Source organism: Juglans regia, chromosome 8 (genome assembly GCF_001411555.2).
Source record: "Juglans regia cultivar Chandler chromosome 8, Walnut 2.0, whole genome shotgun sequence".
Lineage (NCBI taxonomy): Eukaryota > Viridiplantae > Streptophyta > Magnoliopsida > Fagales > Juglandaceae > Juglans > Juglans regia.
Genome location: NC_049908.1, coordinates 14614038 through 14637135, shown reverse-complemented (window position 1 = coordinate 14637135; position 23098 = coordinate 14614038). Strand labels below are relative to the sequence as shown.

At 38.4% G+C, this 23098-nt stretch overlaps 1 protein-coding gene across 1 annotated transcript; it reads right to left on the bottom strand.

The window, feature by feature from the left end:
* Positions 1-865: 865 nt before the first annotated feature.
* Positions 866-22847, bottom strand: LOC109001600. Its single transcript, XM_035693438.1, has 5 exons — positions 22279-22847; positions 22006-22155; positions 18828-19031; positions 1872-2206; positions 866-1679 (listed from the first exon to the last, which is right to left on the bottom strand). Exons 1-5 carry the CDS (start codon positions 22829-22831, stop codon positions 1044-1046), a joined length of 1878 nt encoding a protein of 625 aa, XP_035549331.1. The 5' UTR covers positions 22832-22847; the 3' UTR covers positions 866-1043.
* Between the last annotated feature and the right edge of the window lie 251 nt (positions 22848-23098).

Here is a 23098-nt window from a genome sequence, read left to right as displayed (position 1 = left end):
TAGGTACATATATTAATATACCTTTGCATTTGGTTTTGTGCCTTGTCATTTAATCATGTTCATTTATTCTTAAACATTAATGTTACTCTTACATTTACATGTTTTACGCAAATAAAATGATTACATGATTACATTTACATTTACTTTTTTTTAATCATGGTTTTATGCCTTATCATATATTAACAAACCTAGTTGTTAAGTTGGGAATTTAAACTTGACTAACCTAGCAGTCAAATTTGATGTGTTACCAATTGATATAAAGCTAGCCGTTAGTTAGGAAAAATATGTTTTGCAACTCATAAGTCAAGTCGGTATTGATATGGTTCAAAAAAAAAAAAAAAAAATCGGTATTGATATCACTTGACAAGAATCTCAGCAAGTGATATGTGCTAAATGAGTTATGTCTACTTATCGTGTTTACAGTTTACTAAACGAGTTATGATATATATTATACTCATCCCACTTCCATCCTACTTCTCACTCTACTGATGTGACAATATCCATCAACCATTGGATCCGCTTTTGTTTTTATAACGACAAATTCAATGATAAATAGGCTATACCACAACATCACAATAGAACAAATGCTACTTGTAAAGATAAGAAAGATTTACCATGTTTGTGAAAATAAAGGAAGTGGTTATAATCACTCAAATTAGTTAGTGGCCGGTATGAATAATAGAGCTCGAGAAAATAAGATCAAGATAAACACACAATGGGCACGTATGGAGATGAACATATAATTAAAAGAATAATTCTACATACAACCGTGAAGTGCGTAAACGCTGTATAATCGCTTTGAAAAAGAGTATGATCCACTATTAAAATAAGTTATTGAGATCTAACATGGAAAACAACTTACATAAGCAGATGAGAGAGAGAATATGATCATTCAAAATAACCAGATGTATAGATTAATGAAATACAACACACATATCCACTTAATCATTAGGAATTGCATAAAGGAGTTGATCTATCGATATTTTTTAAGCCCGAATCACCAAACTCTTGAAGAAGCTGCTAGCTAGAAATGGAATTACTGACTAATTCTTGGTAGGAAAAAATCCAGGAATCACTAAATTCATAGTATGCGGCCCGCGAAAGAATGCCCATGCCATGTGAAGGTAGAATGGCATCGGTACTATTAGTGCTAGAGTATAGTACCCCACCACTAATGTCATATAGCTAGGTAAATAGTCAGTTGTGTCTAGCTCTTTTATGGCCGTTAAGAAATGTCCAAGAGAGAAAGATTCCAAAATACTAATAAAAGATAAGTAAAAGGCAGTTAACCCCAGAAGAAACACCCTCAATCTGTTGCCTGTGCGAAAGCTGCTCTCACTGTAAGACGAGCAGATCATCAGTAGGAAACAGAACACTGCTACCACTGAAAAGAAGAAGGAGGCTGCGGGTACGAGGAGTGAGTAACTAAATGCAGACGGTCTTACTACTCCTTGTAATTTAGGGTCTTTAAAATTGAATCCGTCATTGGATGATGTGGAGAATGCAACAGCGACAAAGAGACCTGTTGCAATCGGGCATGCCTGCTCGGAAATGCTGGTCAGCCACTTTTGTCCTTGTTTGACAAGATCCTCGTGTGATTCGGTGAAGACCTCCCTTGGTGTTTCACCTGCCTTGTTGCAGAGAAAAGGGTACCATTCTGGCATGGACCTTTGTACATGCTGCACGCATTGATTAAAAGGTAACTTAAATATGAATCTTGGGAAATGAGTGTCATTATGAATCTCTTTTCAATCATTAAGGATAATCAAAGGTTGAGACAGAAATTGTGTATTAATTACATATACACATAATCATAGCAAGAATTATTACTACTATTTGGCCAGACACAATATATTGGAACCCATACGTACCTCAAACCATTTGATTTCCCAATTCATTTCGAATGCGGCTCCTGGAACTGGCCATGTATTAGAATTTGCTACCTTTGCAGCGAGATGCAGTGCAGTATTGCCTTCTTTATCAACCTCCCAAAAAACACTGTCAGGAATAACTTTCTTCTTCTTCTTGTTGAGTAAGAGCTCATAAACGTGACATTGCTTATGCTCCACTGACAATAGCACAATATTCTTCATGCTTGGATCCAAGTCATATACAGCCTCGGGAAAATTTTCAAGGATCTTCTCAACCATTTTGGTAATACCATTTTTTGCTGCAATTAGTATGGGTGTCTCCCTTGCGATTGAAACTATATAAACCACAAAGTCATTATACGTAAGGAATTGATAAATGCACGGGCTGACGTGGCAGTGCCAGCGTGGGGCACTACCACGTCAGCACACTCAACAAACAAATGTTAATTGTGATGACATGGTATAGCTATGTTCATTGTGTTAGGCCTCGTTTCGTTACACAGATGAGATGAGATGAGATAAAAATTAAAAGTTAAATAAAATATTGTTATAATATTATTTTTAATCTTATTTTTATTTTGAGATTTGAAAATGTTGAATTATTTATTATGTTTTATGTGGGAATTTGATAAAATTATAATAATTATACGAAATAAAATGAGATAGTTTGAATTGTGTAACCAAACCAGGCCTAACTAGTGTTATGCTCGCATAATCAATAGAATAAGGGTTAAAGTAGACTTAGTGATAAATGATGGTGAAGGTATTGCTATATTTATCCACCACTGGTAGAGGATTAACTGTGACTTTTCTATCCACATAAAACTTGCTACTATGCTGCACAAGATCACTTTCATTTGGTTCATATGTCATTATAGAGAGTTTCTATATTATTTTAATTATCATCTTCACTGTCTTCATTAATTGTACAAAAATATTGTCGGAATATTTCTTTTCTTCTTTTATCTCGTACAATATCATATAGAATTATCCACTACATGCAAAGACATGTGTAACTTACAAGTGAAACCATCATAAACAGATGATATTTTAGGTTATATCATTTCTGTTTTAATCTTAGCAATATCAACTAAACAATGGTGTTATAGTAGATTCCAATTTGAATAAGGATCTCCATATGCAAAAACTGTTGGCATATGAAATGAGATAGATAAAATTTTGTTTAAGGGAATTTATTTTGTCTAACACACTGAAGATGTACTCTCAATCAAAGAAGAAAAAAACCTCAAAAAGCATAGATTCTGAAAGGGCAAGAAGGGAAAATTGGTGGGTCTATCCGCCACTCCATCTAGAACCTTCCACCATTAATGTAATTTTACATTAATGAGCACTCAAAATGACTGCATAACAACGTTAGACTTGTCCAATATTAACCCAACTATATAAACATGCAAGAAAATGACTAAAATGGACATGATAACAATGACATTAATTTATTTTTACACTCTCCCTTAATGCCTTTTATGATAGCAAACATTTCTCTCAAATAATTAAATTTCTCTCTTGGAAGATGCTTGATGGAAATATCCGCTTGTAGATCTTTAGTTTTGCCATAGTACTCCAGTTGAATCTCTTCTTCATCCACGGCCTCTCTAATAAAGCGATGCTTGATTGCAATATACTTTGTCTGATTATGGTAGACTACATTCCTTGTCATAGCAATGGCGAATTTGTTATCACAAGAAAGTGGAGTACTAGCTTCTACTTTCCTCACTAAATCTTCTAACATTCTTCTTAGTGCTTGTGAAGTTGCTAATGATGCCTAAATATATTCGACCTCAAAGGAAGATCGTGTTGCACTTTGTTGCTTCTTGGATACCCATGAAAATACACCAGAACTAAATGAAAATCCAGATTCATAAGTGCTTCACATATCATCAACATACACGACCCAATCACTATCACAAAATCCAATCAATTTTGCATCAACATTCTTCTCATTGAAAATACCAAAATCAAGTGTACCTTGAACATATCTCAACACCTTCTAGGCTGCCCAAGTTGTATTTGGCTTGGCTTGTGCATGAACCAAGACAATAAGCTTGTAGCATACATAATATCTAATCTTGTAGCCATCAAATACAATAAGCTTCTATAAATAGATGCATCCACTTCTTTACGTCCATTTTTTCCATCCATTTTTCATTCAGAACCAAAGGAGTTGCAACCGATTTGCAATTCATCATTTTAATTTTTCAAGAAGCGTTTTTGCATACTTCTTTTGGCAAAATAAAAGCATTCTCTTATTTTTGATAAATTTTAAGGCCCAAGAAGTAATGCAATAAACTCAATCTCTCATTTCATAATTTTTCACCCCCTCCAATTTGAGATCATTAATCATTTCTTCATTACTACGGGTAAAAACCAAATCATCAAAATAAAAAAAGACAATAAGAATACCGGTTGTACCTTCTGTCTTGACATATAAGATTGGCTTAATTTTCCTTCTTTCAATGCATTTTTCATTAAAGTAAGCATCAATCTCACTATATCATGCTCGTTTGCTTATTTTAGGCCATATAAACCCTTCTTCAACTTGTACGCCTTATTCTCTTCTCATTTTTCTACAAAGTCTTGTAGTTGCTCTAAATAAACTTTCTCATTTAAAACTCCATTTAAGAAGGCTGATTACACATCAATTTGATGCAAAAACTAACATTTTTGTGCTATCAAAATACCAAGAGCTCTAATAGAATCAGGCCGAGCCGCCAGTGCAAATGTTTATTCAAAATCAATTCCAAGTTATTGACTATACCCTTTTGTTACAAGTCTTGCTTTGTTCTTTTGAATTGAACCATGTAGACAGAGTGCTCATATGGAAATTTGATAAATCCATTTTGTTGAAGATAATCATCAATACGAGCATTCCAAGCTCATGGTACTTGCTTTAGGCCATACAAAGCCTTCTTCAAACGATACAACTTATCTTCCTCTCCTTGTGAAATAAAACGTTATGGTTGGTCCACATAAACTTCTTCCTCAAGTATTCCATTGAAAAAAGCTGATTTAATATCCAGTTGGTATATCTTCCAACTATGATGAGCTGCAAGTGAGATCAACAATCTCACTTTGCCAATTGAGCAACTGGCTCAAAGGCTTCTTCATACTGAATTCCATATTTATGTTCATAGCCTTTAGCTACAATCCTTGCCTTGAATCGATCAACATTGCCATTTGCAGTTCGCTTGATCTTGTACACCCATTTGACACCAATCGTTTTCTTCTTTGGTGGGAGTGCCGACAACTCCCATGTGTCATTTTTCTTAATCGAATGGATTTCTTCTTCCAATGTTGATCTCCAACAATCTTCTTTAACAGCTTCTTGGAAGGTTAGAAGCTCATGACCTACATAGAAATAGAAAAGATTGGTTTCTTCTTCTTCTGAACGTTCATAGACATCTTTAAGACTTCCCATCTTGATAGGAGTTGGAATTCCTCTGTTACTATTGTCACTGGAAAATGAAGAACTAGATGTAGGACTATTGTGTGTTGAAGAGGGTGTAACAGGTTGAGGAGATGTTGGTGGGGTTGACGGTGTCACAATTGTCATTTGCTCTTCGGATTCACCTAAGACAACATTTTCTTTGTTCGCCTCTTTACTGCTCCAATTCCATGCTTCTTCTTCACTAAAGACAACATCTCTACTAACCACTACTTTATTTGTTAGTGGGTTATAGAGCTTGTATGCCTTTGACTCCTCACTATAGCCGACAAATATACATTTTTCACCTCGATCATCAATCCTTCTTTTTGCTTCAGGAATTTGAGCATATGCAACACATCCAAAAATTCGAAGGTGTGCAACACTAGGTTTTTATCCACTCCATGCTTCTTGAGCTGTCATGTTCTTGACACTCTTTGCTGGGCATCGGTTCAGCAAATACACCGAGCATGCTATAGCTTCTGCCTAAAACTGCTTTGACAATCCTTTCTCATTTAGCATGGATCTCGTCATGTTGAGAATAGTGTGATTCTTCCTTCCCGCTATCCCATTTTGTTGTGGGGTATAGACAGCAGTGAGTTGATGTATGATCCCTTTCTCTCTGCAAAAATCTTGAAATGCATTTGATGTGTACTCACCCCCTCGATCAAATCTAACAACTACAAGCTTGTAATTACTCTCCGCTTCGGCAAGCGCCTTAAAGTTCTTGAAAACAGCAAAGGATGAAGATTTCTCCTTGAGAAAATAAACCCATGATTTTCTGCTGAAATCATCTATGAAGGTAATGAAGTACTTGTTAACTCCAAATGATATGGGATCCAATGGCCCACAAATATCAATGTGCACAACTGCAATGGTGCTTTTGCCCTCTTTGTCGTACAACTTGGAAAAGAGAGTCAAGACTGCTTACCAAGTACACATCCATCACAGACATGGTTTGCTAAATCAATTTGTGGTAGACCATGCACAATTTTACTAGAGGATAATAGCTTCAGGCCATTGAAGTGAAGATGGCCGAAGCGTAAATACCACTGCCATGACTCGTTTTTAATGAGTCCAATGAGGCATTTCTCGATCTTCGTATTCAGGTTCAAAGGGAACATTTGGTTCTTCTTCATTTGAACACATGTAATGAGCCTTTCATTTGTATCACTTAGAGAAAGAGAGAATTATTCTCTATGTGTACAATATATCTCTTCTGGAGAAGCTGGCCAATACTTAGGATATTGCTCTTCATACTTGGGACATAGTAAACATTAGAAATGAATTCTTCCTTGCCATTTTTTTGGAAGATCCGGACTTTTCCTCTTCCTACAACTACGAGTTTTGAGGAATCTCCAAGGCTCACGCTTCCGCAAACTCCTTCTTTGAGTTCAACATAAAAATCTTTTCTTCCACATATATGATTGCTTGCACCAGAACCAAGATACCAAGTATCATGTTGACCACTGGAATCATTATGTGCCAATAAGAGAGTAGAATTTTTACTCTCACTACTTGATGCTTCAGCAAGGTTGACATGGTCATCATTCTTGTGCTTGCACTCTGAGGCATAGTGTCCGTATTTTCCGTAGTTGTAACACTAGACATTATGCTTTCGTCGATCAGAGAAATTTCTCCTTTCTTGAGACGAACCATGATCATTTGTGTTACCACATCCTCGACCTCGAACATGGTAATTGGTGCCACCACGTCTTGAATTCCATTGTCCACGACCTCCCTTTAGTTTTTCAAGATTTAATTTTGCCTCCAAAGCTTGCTTGAGAGATGTGGAGCTTGCATTCTTTAGAATGCGTTGTTCATGAACTTGTAGAGATCCCCGCAGCTCCTATGCAGTTATAGTCTCCAAGTCTTTTGAATATTCAATTGTCATCATCACGTGCTCAAATTTGTGTGTGAGGGATCGAAGTATCGTTTCCATGACACGGACATCTTCATGTTTTTTGCCATTTCTCTTCATTTCATTCATGATTACAAGTAATTGAGAATAATAATCAGAGACATTTTCACCTTTATTCATACGGGCAGTTTCAGATTCTACCCTTAACGATTGAAGGTGAATTCTCTTCACTCGATCAACACCTTTGAAAATTGTATTCAAGATGTCCCAAGCTACTTTGCTCGTTGACGCTTCAGCAACCTTCTGAAACATTGAATCATCAAATCCTTGAAAAAGGAGATACAAAGCCTTCTTGTCCTTCTTTCTTTGGTTCTTGAGAGTGGCTTTCTGATCTACAGTGTAGGTGGCTTCTTGCTCCGGAGTGGGCTCAATGAACCCAATACTAACAATCTCTAAGAGATCTTGTGATCCAAACAACGCTTTGAATTGGATGCACCACTTCCCATAATTTTTATTTTTCAATTAAGGAACTTGGATTTGCACCATATTTGAGGCCATGACTGCAATGCTAGGAATTTACTAGCTCTTATACCAATTTGTTAGTATTCGGTTTACAAACTTATACCAAAATAAACGGGTGATAAGTTTACAAACTATATCACCCCTCTTACTCAAACACCTTTTGAAGAGAAAGATAAGCTCATGGATTTCTTTTGGTTCTAGCTTGTATCAAACGTACATAGCATGATCCCTTATGTAGGGAATTCTCGACACAAAAGTCATTATAGCATTCAATGCTATTATTACAAAGTGCACAAAGGTGGCTAATAATCAATCACCCTACACATAGCACTCAAGAGCTTGATAGGAACCAAGGTGGCCTAGTCTTAAAAATCCTTCGCAAGTTCCAGATGAGCCAATTACAAGATCAAGGAAGCAATGCAAGGATTAGTGCAATTCACTTGAGACGAGTCTAGCAAGAGCCGAATATTCAAGATGGGCTTGAGAGAAGGAGATCCAGTGATCATCCACGGGATACAAGCTATGGAAGAATGCAACATAAATTAAGGCCTATTACTATGATTATGTGATTGAATACCTTGGACGTGTTTATTTCTTTAAAGGGGCTTATTTTATTAGTTATAGGAATTTGTCTAAAATAATTGGTGTGACGCCCCCAGATTCTGCTTGGGATTGGACGGACATCCGAAGTGTCGAGACATGCAACATAGGTTACCTGCCCCCGTTCATGACATATAAGATGCAATGTTCCTAACATGCATCTAGCATTATGCAATATTCGCAGCGGATAATTTTTTTTTTTTTTAGCAATACTTTACACCAAACTTATAATATCTCAAATGGTTAAAACATAAACCATGCATACTTAGAACATCCACAATTACAGCACGGGTCTTAGAAGACTATAATCACAAAACAACGGAGACCTGGCTCTATAATTACATTGCCAAAATACACTATTGGGCTAGTTTGTCGAGTAACTCGCGTAACTCAACTAACGATGCCGGAATGCTATCCAAAGACCTAACTATGAAGGCTATAAGTTTCGTGATGCGTCTACGACGTCTAGTCAACCTTCTCTAGTCTGCCAGTGTTTGCTCCCTACTCTGATCCTGACACATCGCCTACCATTCAGGGGGAATGGTAGTTGGGACTACCACGATGAGATTTGATTACAAATCACAGCAAGTTAACAAGAAATTTCTACACAAGTTAATGATGCATAATCAAAGTCATAAGTAAGCATAGCATAACTTGACTTATAGCATGACATAACTAGAACTGAAACTGAAACTTAGCTTGATGTGACATGGCATGTGTAAGGCCAAGGCGTCGTGTGGCCCGGATCCACGCGTGAAATGGCCCAGCCCGTTTCTTGGAGGTGCAAACGTCGTCGTTTTGGGGTAAGTATCTTCTTCCCCCAGCCCTCGATTTCTTTTCCCTCTCTTTCTCATCTCTCTTTATTTCTTTCGGTTTTTCCCCAGCCGCATCTCCCTCTCTCCCACGTTTCTCATTTCATTTCGGTTTCATTTGATTTTCTTGAAGTGGGTTCCGTTTCTCATGCCCTAAACTTCCTCAAGATCGGTTTCTCTCATGCGCTGCATCTGTTTCGGTGGGTTGCCGACTACTGCACGTCCTCTTCCTCTCCATTTGCATTTCGGTATTCCCTCAACGAATTGGCGAGCATCATTTCTCAACCCTTCATTTTCTATTGGTAAGGGTTCTATTATCATTCCTTTAATCCTTCGAATTCCTTATGCTATGAAAACATGCGGATGTTCTTAGCATATGTTGGTTTTCCTCATCTGTTTTTTTTTCCATTTTGCAGGTCAACCCGTAAGCCTCTATTTCGGTTCTTTCTGTTAGTTTTCCTACTATTTTCGACTCATACTTGTATTTTATTTCCATAGGTTCTTCTTTTCGGTTTGGTCATTCACTGCTTCATGTTCTATATCGTTGTAGTGCTCTGTTTTGCCATAAAAGCCGTAAGCTTCATTCGTGCATTGGTAATCTTGGTGCTTGCCATGTGTGCATCCTCTATTGCTTCTTGTTATTTCTCAGTTCCTTTGGGTAGGTCCTTGCCATTTTTCATCTCTTGATTTTCTTGTCTTGTGGGAGTTTAAGAGGGAAATACACATGTGTGGGTGTTACTAGTGTTGTTTTAGGGTAAATTGGGATGATTGTTTGGGATTACGAGCTGCTGAAATAAGTGGGAGTTAGTGATAATTTGAGTTGACATTGGTTTTGGTGCTTGTTTGGACAATACTGAGTTTGGTATAGAATATTTTGGGTCGAAGTGTGGGCTGTCCAGATTGTTATTTGGTTGTTTGACTTGGATTAACTTGCTGAATTATGGATTAGAAATGGGATCTTAAGTTGTCTAAGACCAATTTTGTGTCGTTGGATTTTAATATTTAGTTTTATATTTTTATGAATAGGTGACGGGACGAATAGAGATCGTATTCAAGGTATAGATAATACTCTGCAGGAGTCAGGTAAGAGGGGTTCCTATGCTAGACCTTACACGAATTATTGAGACTGAGGTTGATTTTCTGAAAACTTTGCATATTTTTATGATGAAATGAGAACTTGGGAAAAATAAAACCAACCTCGATCGTTTATTTGCATACTCATGAAATCTGTGTGGAAAAGGAAAAATATGTTCTGACATGCATTGTGTAGACATGAGCTAAATTCTGTCATGTGATTTCTGAAATCTGAAAAATGAGCGATATTGAGAATATGAAAAGTTGTGCATTTATTTAGAAAGATGTTCTGGCTTTTGTGTTCAGTGTGGGTAAACTGTCTAATTCTGTTTTGGTACTTTGTATTATTTTGATATAACATCTGAAAACCTTTGGCATGGTGTACTGGTTTTCGTATCTGACTCTGTCTCTGCTTTACTCTGCTCTGCTCTGTTATGCTCTGCTCTGTTTGGGTTGGTACCAACTTCTCTATCTCTGAGTGCACCCACTTTGAAAACAAAGTGGTTTTATTGTGGTCTTTCCTGTGTGCACACTCGGGGCTCCGAGAAGAATAAAGGAAAGATTTCACCTCTGTCTCTGCCTGGTTTGGCCACCGGGGTTAGCACAACCCTACCACGGGGGTGAAACATGGTCTCTGCTCTGTTTGATGCTCTGTTTGGATCTGATGATGATATTCAGTTTATGTTATGCCAAAGTACTATGGGTTTTACTTGTCTTAAAACCATCGCTCTGTTATTTTTGAAAATATGTTCTGCTCTGCATGTTCTACTTTGTAAATGCTCATGTTTGCATGCTAGCATATGATGTGGAGATGTGGAGAGTCCAATTGAGGACCTGGATTAGATTTCTGTTTGTTTAAGCTGAGGAGATGTTGGTAGAAGAAGGACTTCTGGTGTTCTTAGTTTTAATGCTTTTGAGTTTTATTTATATCTTGAGTTTAGTAAGATTTATGAAATTATGAGTTGGTTTGTTATGACTACCGGGAGGTTATGGACCCCTTTGATTTATTATTATTGCATTAAAGATTGTGTGGAGTTTGTAATGAGATTATTTAGAAGATATGAGATTGATTTCATTTATGAAGTCTTTGGAGATTATTCTTTGGATGTGCTGGGAGACATGTTTATGAGTGTCAGGTAGTAATTCTCCAAGCCACCCGGGTTTGGGGCGTTACAGCATGTATGTGAACTTAAAACATAACATGGACTAGCAACATAGCATGAACGTGAACTTGAAACATAACATGGACTTGAAACATAGCATGAACGTGAACATACATAATTTGAACATGAACTTGAACATAACATGAACCTGAGCATGACATGACATAAATGTGAACTTGAAACCTACATAGGCCATTTCTCTTGATTTTGGTTGCAATTTCTTCCATCCTCAAGACCTATGATTCAACCAAACTTTTGTAACAAAAAACTTCCTATCCGAAGTTTAAAAATACACTTAAAATATCCATTTAGAAAAGCTAATCATCAACACCAAACTTTTTGTAAAAAGATCCAAATTTTTTAACAAAAAGTAAACCCTTAAATCACAAGTTTTGACCTTAATAAAAACATCTCCAAGAATTCCAAAAAGATCAAATCTTACTCCTAACATATTCATAACAACATCCTAAGATCAGTCATGCTTTAAATTATCAAACAAAAGTCATCAAAATCACAAAACAACACTTGGAATTTTTGGTTTTAAACTTAATCCAAAACATAAACTTTTCTCTCCACTAATTTTGATCAATATCTTGATCCATGGCTTAAACACATGTGATCTTCAAACTAAAACCTCTCATGGTTTAAAAGGTGTCCTAAAGAAGATCCAACCATCAAAATTAAAATCACATGGCTAAAACTCAGTAAAACATGGATCTAACCCAAGAACATCAAATCTTAGGCCTAACTGAAATCCTGTTGCATAGAAAAATTATACCTTTACAACTAATACTAAAAATATTCAAAATAACATCCTAACATGTATATAAGAGGCTTGGGATCATCATATAAAAATATCAAAACCCTTGGAATAAGATCAAACCACGAAATATTCCCACTTTCACAAAACAAAAACTATTTTTCCACTTCCAGTTTTCAAGTTTCTAAATCTAAGGAAATCTATCATCAAAAGTTTTATCCATGAAACAAAAGCTCAATGACCATTCATAAACACATGGTAAAAGCATTCCATAAAATTTTCGGACCAAGATAAGTCCATTAGCTTGGTCAAAAATTTCAAAACATATCATACTCTCCAGTTTCACGACCAGAATGAACTTTCCATGGTTAAAAATACTTTTTACCAATCAAATGACCATGGAATGAGACTAATAAGATATCCACGTAAACTAGACTCAAAGAAGAACAACTTTTATGAAGGATTCATTGTGAGATAATACTTACAAAGGGTCAAAAATGGCCACACAAAAAGATTCAGAAATCTGCCCGAGAGCTCTTTTGGGTTTCTCTCTAAGAACGGGGGAAAGAAGTGATAAAATGGAGAGAAGTGTGTCTTGCATGACTTTAGACTTCTAGAGGGGGAAGTTATGGGCTTGAATGACCCTTGATTGGAGTTGCCTATGTGACATAAAGTGGAGAATAGTGAGAGGAATGGACTGCCTGCAGCAGCTGTGAGAGATGAAGGTTGATGGAGTGGATTTCTCCTTCACATCAAGGCACTATTGGGTGCAGCCAATGGCAGTGGATGATCTTTAAGTGCATTATTATTAACTGGCCATTTCTCAGTAAAATGAGGACTTGGCCTCCAAGGTTTCCTTGAAGACAAAACATACTCTTCTTGTAACTTGGCCGAGCCAAGGGCAGCCCCTAAATTCATTGGATTAAACATTTTGATAGGAATTCTAATGTCATCTTTTAGTCCACTGATATAACAACTCATTTTATGTCTATCAGATAAACCTTTCAACCTGTTAGACAGTGCCTCAAACTGTGTAGTACACAAGCTAACAGAGCTAGTCTGTTTTAATCTCATTAAAGCCTCCATTGGATCATCAAATGCTGATGGTCCAAACCTACCTTGCATCGCCCCCACTAAGGTCTCCCAAGAGTTAAATTGACCCGAATCCAAGGCATTTTGGTACCATACCAATGCCTCACCTTCCATATGATGTGATGCCACCATTAATTTCTGATGAAAAGGTACGTGAAAGCAATCAAAGTATTGATTAGCTTTAAAGATCCATCCCGCAAGATCAAGACCATTAAAACGAGGAAAATCCAACCTAAATCCTTTCTGAAAACTACCTCTTTCCTCTTGATTCCTAGGAGGATTATCTCTATCTCGAAACACCTCCCTATCATTACGAGCTATGTCATTCACAGTTTCCACAACAGATCGCAACATATCTGAAAATTGATCTAACCTTTATGTTATCCCCGTGATCGAATGCTGATGATGTTGAAGTTGTAAGTGGACAGCTTCATACTATTTATGAGATGCATCTTGCTGACCTTTAATTGCACCACGCGTTCCTTCTGCCATCGGGATGTCTGTTGTAAGGATCGCCGACTGCTAATACCAATTGTTATGGTTCTTCTTCCTCCCTTGCCAGAACTCACGAACCACACAAGCACACACGTAATGGAATATTGGATTATTAGGGCAGAACCAGAGAAATAGGACATGGAAATGATTCACAGTATTATTGAACTATTGAGAGATTTTCGAGCAATCTCCAAGCTCCATACAATGGCAAATCAATTAAGATGAACAATCCTACTACATTGCATCCTTTTCCCTTTTATAGAAACCTTAACAGAACTAACTAACCGACTCGTGAAACACTTCCTAATTTCAACAAGAAGCAAAACGACGCCGCCTTACTTAATTCTTCATAACCTGCAGCAACTCAAACGAACCGTTTCATTAAAAACCAACACCTTCGTTGCGCACCGTTTCATTAACATTGAACGCACCATATTGACTTGGCCGTTAATATGGTTACTTCTGAATCCATACGCCCCATTCCTTCAAGCCACTCAACACAACCTTCAACCCAGATCCCACATGACACGCACACAATCTCTCACGCACAGTTTCACCGTGCATAGCCTTTCCACCGCTATACGCAGCAGCCTAAGCCACCACACTGCCATCGATAGCCTCTCCCCTCACCGGTGAACCCCTTCCTCGGAACCCTAAGCCATGGGATGCCCCCTCTCCTCCTCCGTTGCATGCATGCATGAAACCCATTTATGGGTTTCGCACGGCTTCAAGGCCACCGACGGCCCTAGCACCACCGTGTGCCAATTCCAGCTCCACCAAGCACCTCCCCTGGCCACCATGGCTCCTCCCCGAGCTCCTCCAAGCCAGCCAAGCTCTCCAGCCCTCTATCTCTCCCGCGGCTTCTCCCTCCTTCCCAAGCTTGATTCGCCGCCATGAGCCACCGTGGCAACACCTCAGTGCCACCACGAGCTCCACCACAACCTCCTGAGCTCCTCCATGGCCAGCCATGACCAGCCAAGCCTCCCTCTCCCATTTCCATGCTTTGGGGCACACGGGTTTCACGTAGAAACCCACAGCTCCGCCGTGCTCCTCCACCCCAGCCGCCATGAAGACCACCAACAACCTCCCTTGACCTCCCTTAGCCCAACTCTATGTCCAAACCACCACTTTGAGTGGTGGTTAGTCACTGCACGAGATGGACAGCCCCTGCGCATGACTGACTGCCACTGTCCACGGCTAGATATGCCGTGTTACGCTTCTTGCCATCATCACAAGGCCTTTACGAGCCCTTCCAAGACCACGCCTAGCTATCCAAACACCTAAATAGTTAACGTACGTGGGTTAGCCGCCACGTATGACTCTTCCAACATCATCGGCTATGACGATCAACGAGCAACGCACAGGTTATCCCGTCGATGGTATAACCCTCTATCCCTCGTTAATTATGTTAGATATTGATTAGTTGACTAGGTTGTGGACTGTGCTGTTGGTATTTGTGGAGTTGTGGTATTGTGATGTGGCGTTGTGTGATGAAGTGTTGGGCATTCTGTGTAGTGAAGTGTTGGGCATATATGTGTTGGGTGGAGATGTGTTGTGCCGTGTAGTGTACTGTTAAGTGTTGGGTGTAATTGGGAAGTGCGCTGTGTAGTGTTGTGGACTGTGTTGTAATGGTGGCGTGGTATATGTGGAATGGAAAGAGTACACGCTGGGTGTACTCTGTGTGTGGTGTCATGAGAGATAAGAAGAGTATATGGAAAATATACCCTCCTGACATATTATGGAACGGGAAGAGTACATGCTGAGTATACTCTGTGTGGCGTAATATGCATGTAGGGAGTACATTGGGAATGTACTCCATGTGGTGGAGTGATGCACCATATGGCGGGTATGCCATAATGGTGATGTAGCATGGTGTATGTGAAGGGAGTACATGTGGAATGTATTCTGTATGGTGGAGTGATACACCATGTGGCGGATATGCCATAATGGTGATGTAGCGTATGTGAATGGAGTACACGTGGAGTGTACTCCATGTGGTGGACTGATGCACCATATGGTGGGTATGCCATAATGGTGATGTGGCGTAATGCATGTGAAGGGAGTACACGAGAAGTGTACTCCATGTGATATAGTGATGCACCATATGGCAGGTATGCCATAATGGTGATGTGGCGTATGTGAAGGGAGTATACGTGGAGTGTACTCCACGTGGTAGCGACACCCCGTGTGGCATGTCGTAGAGATAAGGATGGTTATGTAATTTATGGGCGTGGAACGTGATGGATAGTGTCGGGAACTGTGGAAAGGTGCCCCGAGATAGCTATGGTGAGGCCTGTAGTCTAAGGTGACGGGTGTCACCATACTTGACTTATGGTTGAGAATAGACGTGAAGTAGCAGAACAAGTGTAAGAGTGCGCAGCGGAAGCATGACTGAGGAATATCACGAAGTGACATGACTATTGACAGTCATGCTTGTGAAGGGCGAAGTAGTGGAACAAGTGTAAGAGTATGCAGCGGAAGCATAATTGGGCAACATCACAAAGTGACGTGGTTATTGGCAGTCATGCTTATGATGGGTGAAGTGTTAGAGTGTAGGAATGGCGTAACGGGAACGTGATGAGATGTCACGGTGTGGCGAGAGTACGTGAGGAACCGTACTCGTGATGAGTTAGAAGTTGGCATAGTAGAATGTTGGGTAACGCGACAAGATCACAGTGTAGTTTTGGAGCAATCTCGAGCTATATGATATGACATAAGACGTAGTTGTGAATGGAGTCTTGTCATGTTAAGTGTTGGGATGAACTATCAAAAGGGACGGGTAGCGTGAAGAGTCATGCTAGCCAGGTTAAGAGAAAGTTGATATCGGAGTATGATGCTTGTTTATACAGGCAGGTAATCAACATGTCATATGTTGATGTCAGGTGATGAAGGGGTAAGGTACATGTGTAATCTGGGTAGACATATGTGTCGAACGGATTCACCATATGTAATGGGTAATCTGTCATGAGCATAGTTGCACGGTGCTTAAGCCTCATATTTGGCTTAGAGCCGTGTGACATGTATGGATGGGAATGAGGATTTAGTGTAGGCTAAGATGCATGAAGGTAGTGACGGACGTATTATCTAGGATTGGGATTCGTGATTCCATCGGTCAGAATCAGGCGTCAGAATGTGGTTGTAAGAAGAGTAAGACGAATATCTTAGTGTCTCAATCCTAAGGTGTATCATGGGTTCACTTTAGTGGATGAGCACTGGAGGCAAGACTTTGAGTTGGAAGATGTGGTGACCGTAAGTGGTCCCCGAAGGGTAACATAGTAAAGGGCACGTAAGTGCACGGGATAGAAGGAGAGTGTTCTAAGTGATGTGTAGCTCTATTTCTAGTTTAAGTTGCTTATGCATTAGATAGAGAATGACGCTAAGGTATGTGTATGCATGTAGGTTGCCATCTGACAAGCACATGAATGGACTGCATGACATGCAAATAGCATGGAGTCCAGGTAAGTGTTACGTTCATACTCTTCTAGAGTCATTATAAGATAAAAGAAAATGAAAACGAAAGTTTTTCCTTTATGACGCTGTAAGAAAAGACTAAAGACGTTCTACGAATGAAAATGCTAAGTGTTCAAATGTACAAGTATGTACGGCCCCTCCTTGGCAGCCCCTGTTTACTCAACCAAAGTATTAATTGTACGCATGTGAATAGATGACTATACATTGTATCTATTGTATGTATTTTTTGAGAAAATCAACAAATTGATGAAAATGCATGAAAGGCTTGAAAGCGGATGCTTTTATGGATCCTACGAACCGACGAAATCATGTGCGCCACGAGGTGATGCTTGTGGATGCCATGATTGACGACGTTCGAGGTGATGCTTATGGATGCCATGAAAGCTTACGTTTAAGCCCATGTATGTTCTTAAATGACGTTTTCCATGAACGAACAGTTAAAGAAAGGAAATGACTGAAATGAGCTGGAAAATGAAAAGACCATTTTCGGGCGTAAAGGAAAGGACTGAAATGAACTGGAAAATGAAAAGACCATTTTCGGGCTTACGCCCCAAATGACATTTTCCTATGAAAAGAAATGTTTTCTCATGAAAGGACTGTTAAATGAAAGAATCAACTGAATGAAAGCTCCAGCTCTTTCGAGCTGACATGAACAAACGAATGAAAAGCAAGAAAGAAAGAAATGAAAACATGAAATGTATGAAGATACGTAACGGCCACATGAATGAATGAAAAGGGTACCAATGAATGGGCAGATTGCAATGCTGGGTAAGTAGTGCTGGAAGTGTACCCAGTGCTGCCCCTATGTAAGGGATTCCCAACCCGTGGCCACGGGCGGAATCCGGGTCCAAAGGAAAACCGCTAACCCCAACACACGGGGTGTAACAGTGTGTACTGGCCTATGAAAGTGATAAGAACGAATGGATGTATGCATGCATGTACGAACGCACGAATGCACGAACCTTTAAGAAATGAAGGCACTGACGGGGGACAGGTTTTAAAGAAAGGAAAGCCTTTTGAAAGGAAAAACCCCGTCCAGTGACGTTTTCAAAAGAACGGACGTAAGCACGTATGCACGAACTCTTGAAGAAATGAAGGCACTGACAAGAGAAACGTTTTACGAAAAGGATGCCCATGCTTAAAAGAGAAAAATCTCGTCTAGTGACGTTTTCAAATGAACGCACGTATGATACGTATGCATGCACGTAATAATATGTACTAGTGATGAATGCATGAATGAAAACCTATATTGTTATATTTTAACTGTATGAAGTAATGCTTATGAGTGTTCAACTCATTTTAGTTTTTATGCATGTCCCTCCCCCCACAGGAACTGCATGATCAGGGCGGACACGGCCCATGGGGAAGAGCACGGAAGTCTAGGCACGAGTTTTAAATGCATAAGAGGCCTTTTTATTTCAAGATTTATGTTTTCTTCTGTAAACCTCTTTTATTGTCAAAGCACATTTTAATTTATAAACGTGGAATCTCACACCCTGGGTATGCAAGTGAAAAGTTTTAAATAGGACGGTAATTCCCATCGTCCTTTTATAAAAATATTTAATAAAAAGTCTCATCACATGGACGGGCGTTACATGATCACTTGGAGATAATCTTACGATCAGCTAATGAAAAAGGGTTGAGAAGGATAGGGGCCGGAATACCTTTTTCACTAGTACTCCCAATGATTGGAGTTTTCTGCTTTGGATCCTCTGCCATCTGAGGTGATCTAATGGTTTTGTTGGGGTCCGTCCCACCATCTGCTTGTTCATATGGCGCTGCAATACGTTCTACAAGTTCATTCATGACTTTAGCGGCATTTTCTTGGTCCTGAATTGCTCTTATCCTACTTTTGATCCTGGGAAAGCCTTATGAACATAATGCAGAAAGTTTTACTAATGACAAATGAACATAAAAGTATATTGAATAGTACACACAAATACTTTTTCTTTTACACAATATTAAGATTTTATAAATTATATTGGATTTCTTATATGGGTGGAAGAAAACATCTAGCTATTAGTTCTTTCCATGTATGAGGCGAATTAAAGAACAATGCGAGCAAGCTTCCTTAATTTGCAATTAAATTTCATACTCTATATCTATCTGTTTTTACAAATTCAAATATTACAAAAACAAAAATTATTTAAAACTTTACTCTCTCCTTTGTCAAACTCCAATCTCAAAAGAATTTTCAAAATTTTCAAATATTTATAAAAAATTTTATAACCAAACATGGGCCAAGGATTTTAAAAATAAAAATTATGTGGGGGAGGTGGGGGGAGCCTCCTGATCAGCTGGTCTATTAATAGTTCTGCCACTAAGCAGTACCATGGTTGGGATCGAGCTTGACAATTTGAGAGCTATTGTAAATACCAAAATAATTCATTATATATAATACGTACATAATACAGCTCAGACATCCGAAAATTAGTCTAAATGAATGGCTAGGATTTTTAAATGAATGGCTAGGATTGTGACATGTGTCCACTGAAAACCTTTCGAGGGATCTTAAGTGTATTTAGACATCCTACATGACGATTTGGCAGATGTTTGAACCAGTTGCCACAAGGCGCTCTCCCAAAGGGTTACTATTCACTCAGAAAACTTGAAACTTTTATTGCACCATAAAATCTTAAATATTCATACAAGTCTAGTGGTATAATTTGTTTTGTGAAACTCTACTCCTAAGTGCCTTGATTAAATAGAAAGGCACTCCCGACTACTATTATTCCGTAAAACTTGAAACTCTTTATTGTATCGTAAAATCCTAAATATCCATCCGAGTCTAATGGTGCAATTCATTTTATAAGCTTATATTCCTAAGCACCTTAATTAAATTCAAAGGCAACTCAGTCATCATAATAGATCGAGTTCGGAGTATGTTGACAGACTAAAATCTAATCGATCACTCAATTTGTGAAATCATTTTGGAATTTCACGACGTTTCTAAGGTCTAAAGAAATTTGAATTTCTTTTAGTTCGTTACACACATGATCAACCCAGAGAATCTTTCTACTTGGTCAACCGACTTGAAGATACCACACATGATCAATCCTTGGAATTTCTCTACCCGTGTTATCAAGGGAGGGCAATCTGAAGATGTTCCACCCTAATCATCATGGAGAGTTGTTCTACCTATATAAACTCATGACAATGTGACGTAGGAATGGCACAAGGACTTCTCAACCCGTCCATGATGACCACACATGGCAAGACTCAAATTTTGGAAGCCACCACATCATCGCATCATTCAATCTCATCTTCTCAAATTCATTGTATAAAGATAAATAATAAATAGAATGAAAAAGATATATTAGTTTCATGTAGAAAGGGGTGAGGTACAACATATGCAAAACCGAATCTTACAACAGACTCACAAACATTTATTGCCTATTCCCAGTGGTCGTAAGTGCTAACCTAGTTGAACAATATTTCTATTATTACGGTAGCATTGGCCGCTGCTCCTTCTGTTACATCTTTTGAAGTCACTTACTTTCTTGGAGACTCTGACCAAATGTAAGGGTAAACACTTATTAATCACAAAAGTAAGATTTTGGCTTTTTTCTAATGACTTTTTAAATAGTGGAACTGTCAATCGTATTTTTTATGTCCTCTAACTCCAAACATGCTTAAACAAGAGGCCTTTGATCTTGTCCATCCATTTACCCTCTCACCTTGTTGGATGACAGAGATTGATGGGAACAAGGCATGCACATCCTCTGCACTTTGCCTTTGATCCTCTGCACTTTGCCTTTGATCAAATCTCGCAGTCTGTCTCCTAACGAGAGTCTCCCACATAGTGCTAGATCATACCTCTAAGATTAGACGATATGCCCTGCAGATTAGTAATATTTTTTCCTTCAACTCACTCTCTATGCTATGTTGGAGAACTCTCACATCTGTAGCAATTTTGTCCTTACCATTGTACTACGAGGAGTTATTTTCCAGAACTACCAACCTCTTTAGATCTTCGTTTTCACCCTTGTACTGCTGGCACAGTGTTTGCCTACTTGGCACATGGTGAAAAGTTCTATCTCACCAAGTATTGGACCGTATCAGTCAGGCTTTGTACAACATGTTGCTCGCCTTACTCTCGGTGTGGCCGCACTTTGCTCGCTAGTTGCCTCCTCTTCGCCAACCCTTTGCTCACGGGAGAGGATCTTTTATTCGGTGTGATTTATAAATTCATTGTAGAATTAGTAGAAGCATGACGCAGTGGTGTGTGATTGGTAGATGTATAACCTTGTTTAATACAACATCATGCTAATTCCCATGTTCCTTCCAATTATGTCGTTTTATTTTGAAAGCCATCGTCCTAGATTTTATTTCTACGAGGAAATGTGCCTCACCACTCTAGAAAAACAATAAAACATATCTCCTAGCTTGAATCTTTATAAAGAAACTGATAGTCTCAATATCACCATGAATCTTTATAAAGAAACTGAAAAGTCTAAATATTAGAAGCACAAACAGCAAAAAGAACTCCCATATATATATATATATACACATATATATATATATATATATATATATATACCCATGTATATACTATATCTTGGTAAAAGACCTTTAGATAAGTTTGATGGGATGTTTATTATAAAAATATTATTCTTGATTCAAGCTAAAACACTTGTAAATAAGAGGCAAATTAACTGATTATTTGGTGCTAGAAGTCGCTTTCGTTCTTTCAGTTATATATAGTAGACTATCAGTTATTTTTTAAATGATTAATCTATAAAGTCGTTTAAATTGTGATGACACGTTTAATCAATGTAACTAAAACTAATTTAATAAAATATAATGAGGGCTTTGTGCATAACAAAAAATTAGAATCCTTACATTTAGCAAGGTGCGTTACTACGAATCCATACATGGTTGCCCTTTCAAATGCGGAAGGCTTGTTCGCCAGCACATGGAGAGGGGAAAAGCCTTTCTTATTGACGAAGTGTACTAGTTTCGGATACAACGTAATTATTTCTAATGCCAAATCTGCAAAAATAAACACGCATAATTAGCATAATTTATGTAGTAGTTAATAGGTTATATTCGTAATAAACATATTATATAGAATTCAAATACACGTCAAAACATGTTTTATATTCAAATACCCACCAAAACATTTTGTAGCAATAGCAACGTGAAGAATAGTGTCATCATCGTCGCTCCGACGGTAAAGGTCATTGTAGTTAAGGTTGTTCTCCTGGTAGACTTTGTGAAGGCAAATGAAGGCATCTTTCTTACCACTAAGTGCTGCCAAGAAAAGCGGAGTCTCTTTCTTACAATTACGAGCTTCCATAAATGATAAACCAAGTTGACCAGTTGCATTAACTAAGCTCTTGCATAGAGTGACACTCCCCATTGATGCAGCAACATGGAGAGGCGTATTCCCTCTTTTATTCTTAAATTCAGGTATCGCTTGGCCTTCTGCATGATGAGTAGAAATTAGGTTCATAAGTTGTTTCACGATCTCTTCTCGGTCACTGGAGACAACTATGTGTAATGCTGTGTCCTCGTTGATTGTGAGCTTTGCCGCATGAGCTTCTGGGTGCTTCTTATAGATATCAATAACTCCTTTCCAGTCACCCTTCGTGGACTTCCTGAGCAAATCTTTCTTTATCGCCTCCATTTCTGTTTCAATAATGATACCATCCAAGTTGAAAGCCATTTTCTGATCTCTTCCTACTACGTAGGTAATAATATATATAACACCATACCACAAACGAAAAGCTTATTCCACATTCTTTGCGTGTGCCATATATATATCATATTCAAAAAACTAGTTTCCAACGTTTTTTACGGCGAATCGTTATGACTTGTAAAAAGAGCAATAGAATTAAGTTGCATGTGCCCTTACTAAGATCAGGATGGAAGCGATCTGCTAAAATGCTAATTATAAAAGAAGACAAATAGATATTTTCAGAATTTAAGATGG

What these genes read in the sequence shown, in the direction of transcription:
- LOC109001600 (XM_035693438.1), bottom strand. Translation starts at nt 22,831, where the DNA reads ATGGCTTTCAACTTGGATGGTATCATTATTGAAACAGAAATGGAGGCG. An exon ending in TATTGCTACAAAATGTTTTG is followed by an intron (nt 22,156 to 22,278) that starts GTGGGTATTTGA and finishes TTATTTTTGCAG; the next exon opens with ATTTGGCATTAGAAATAATT. An exon ending in TGGGAGTACTAGTGAAAAAG is followed by an intron (nt 2,207 to 18,827) that starts GTATTCCGGCCC and finishes TGGTTTATATAG; the next exon opens with TTTCAATCGCAAGGGAGACA.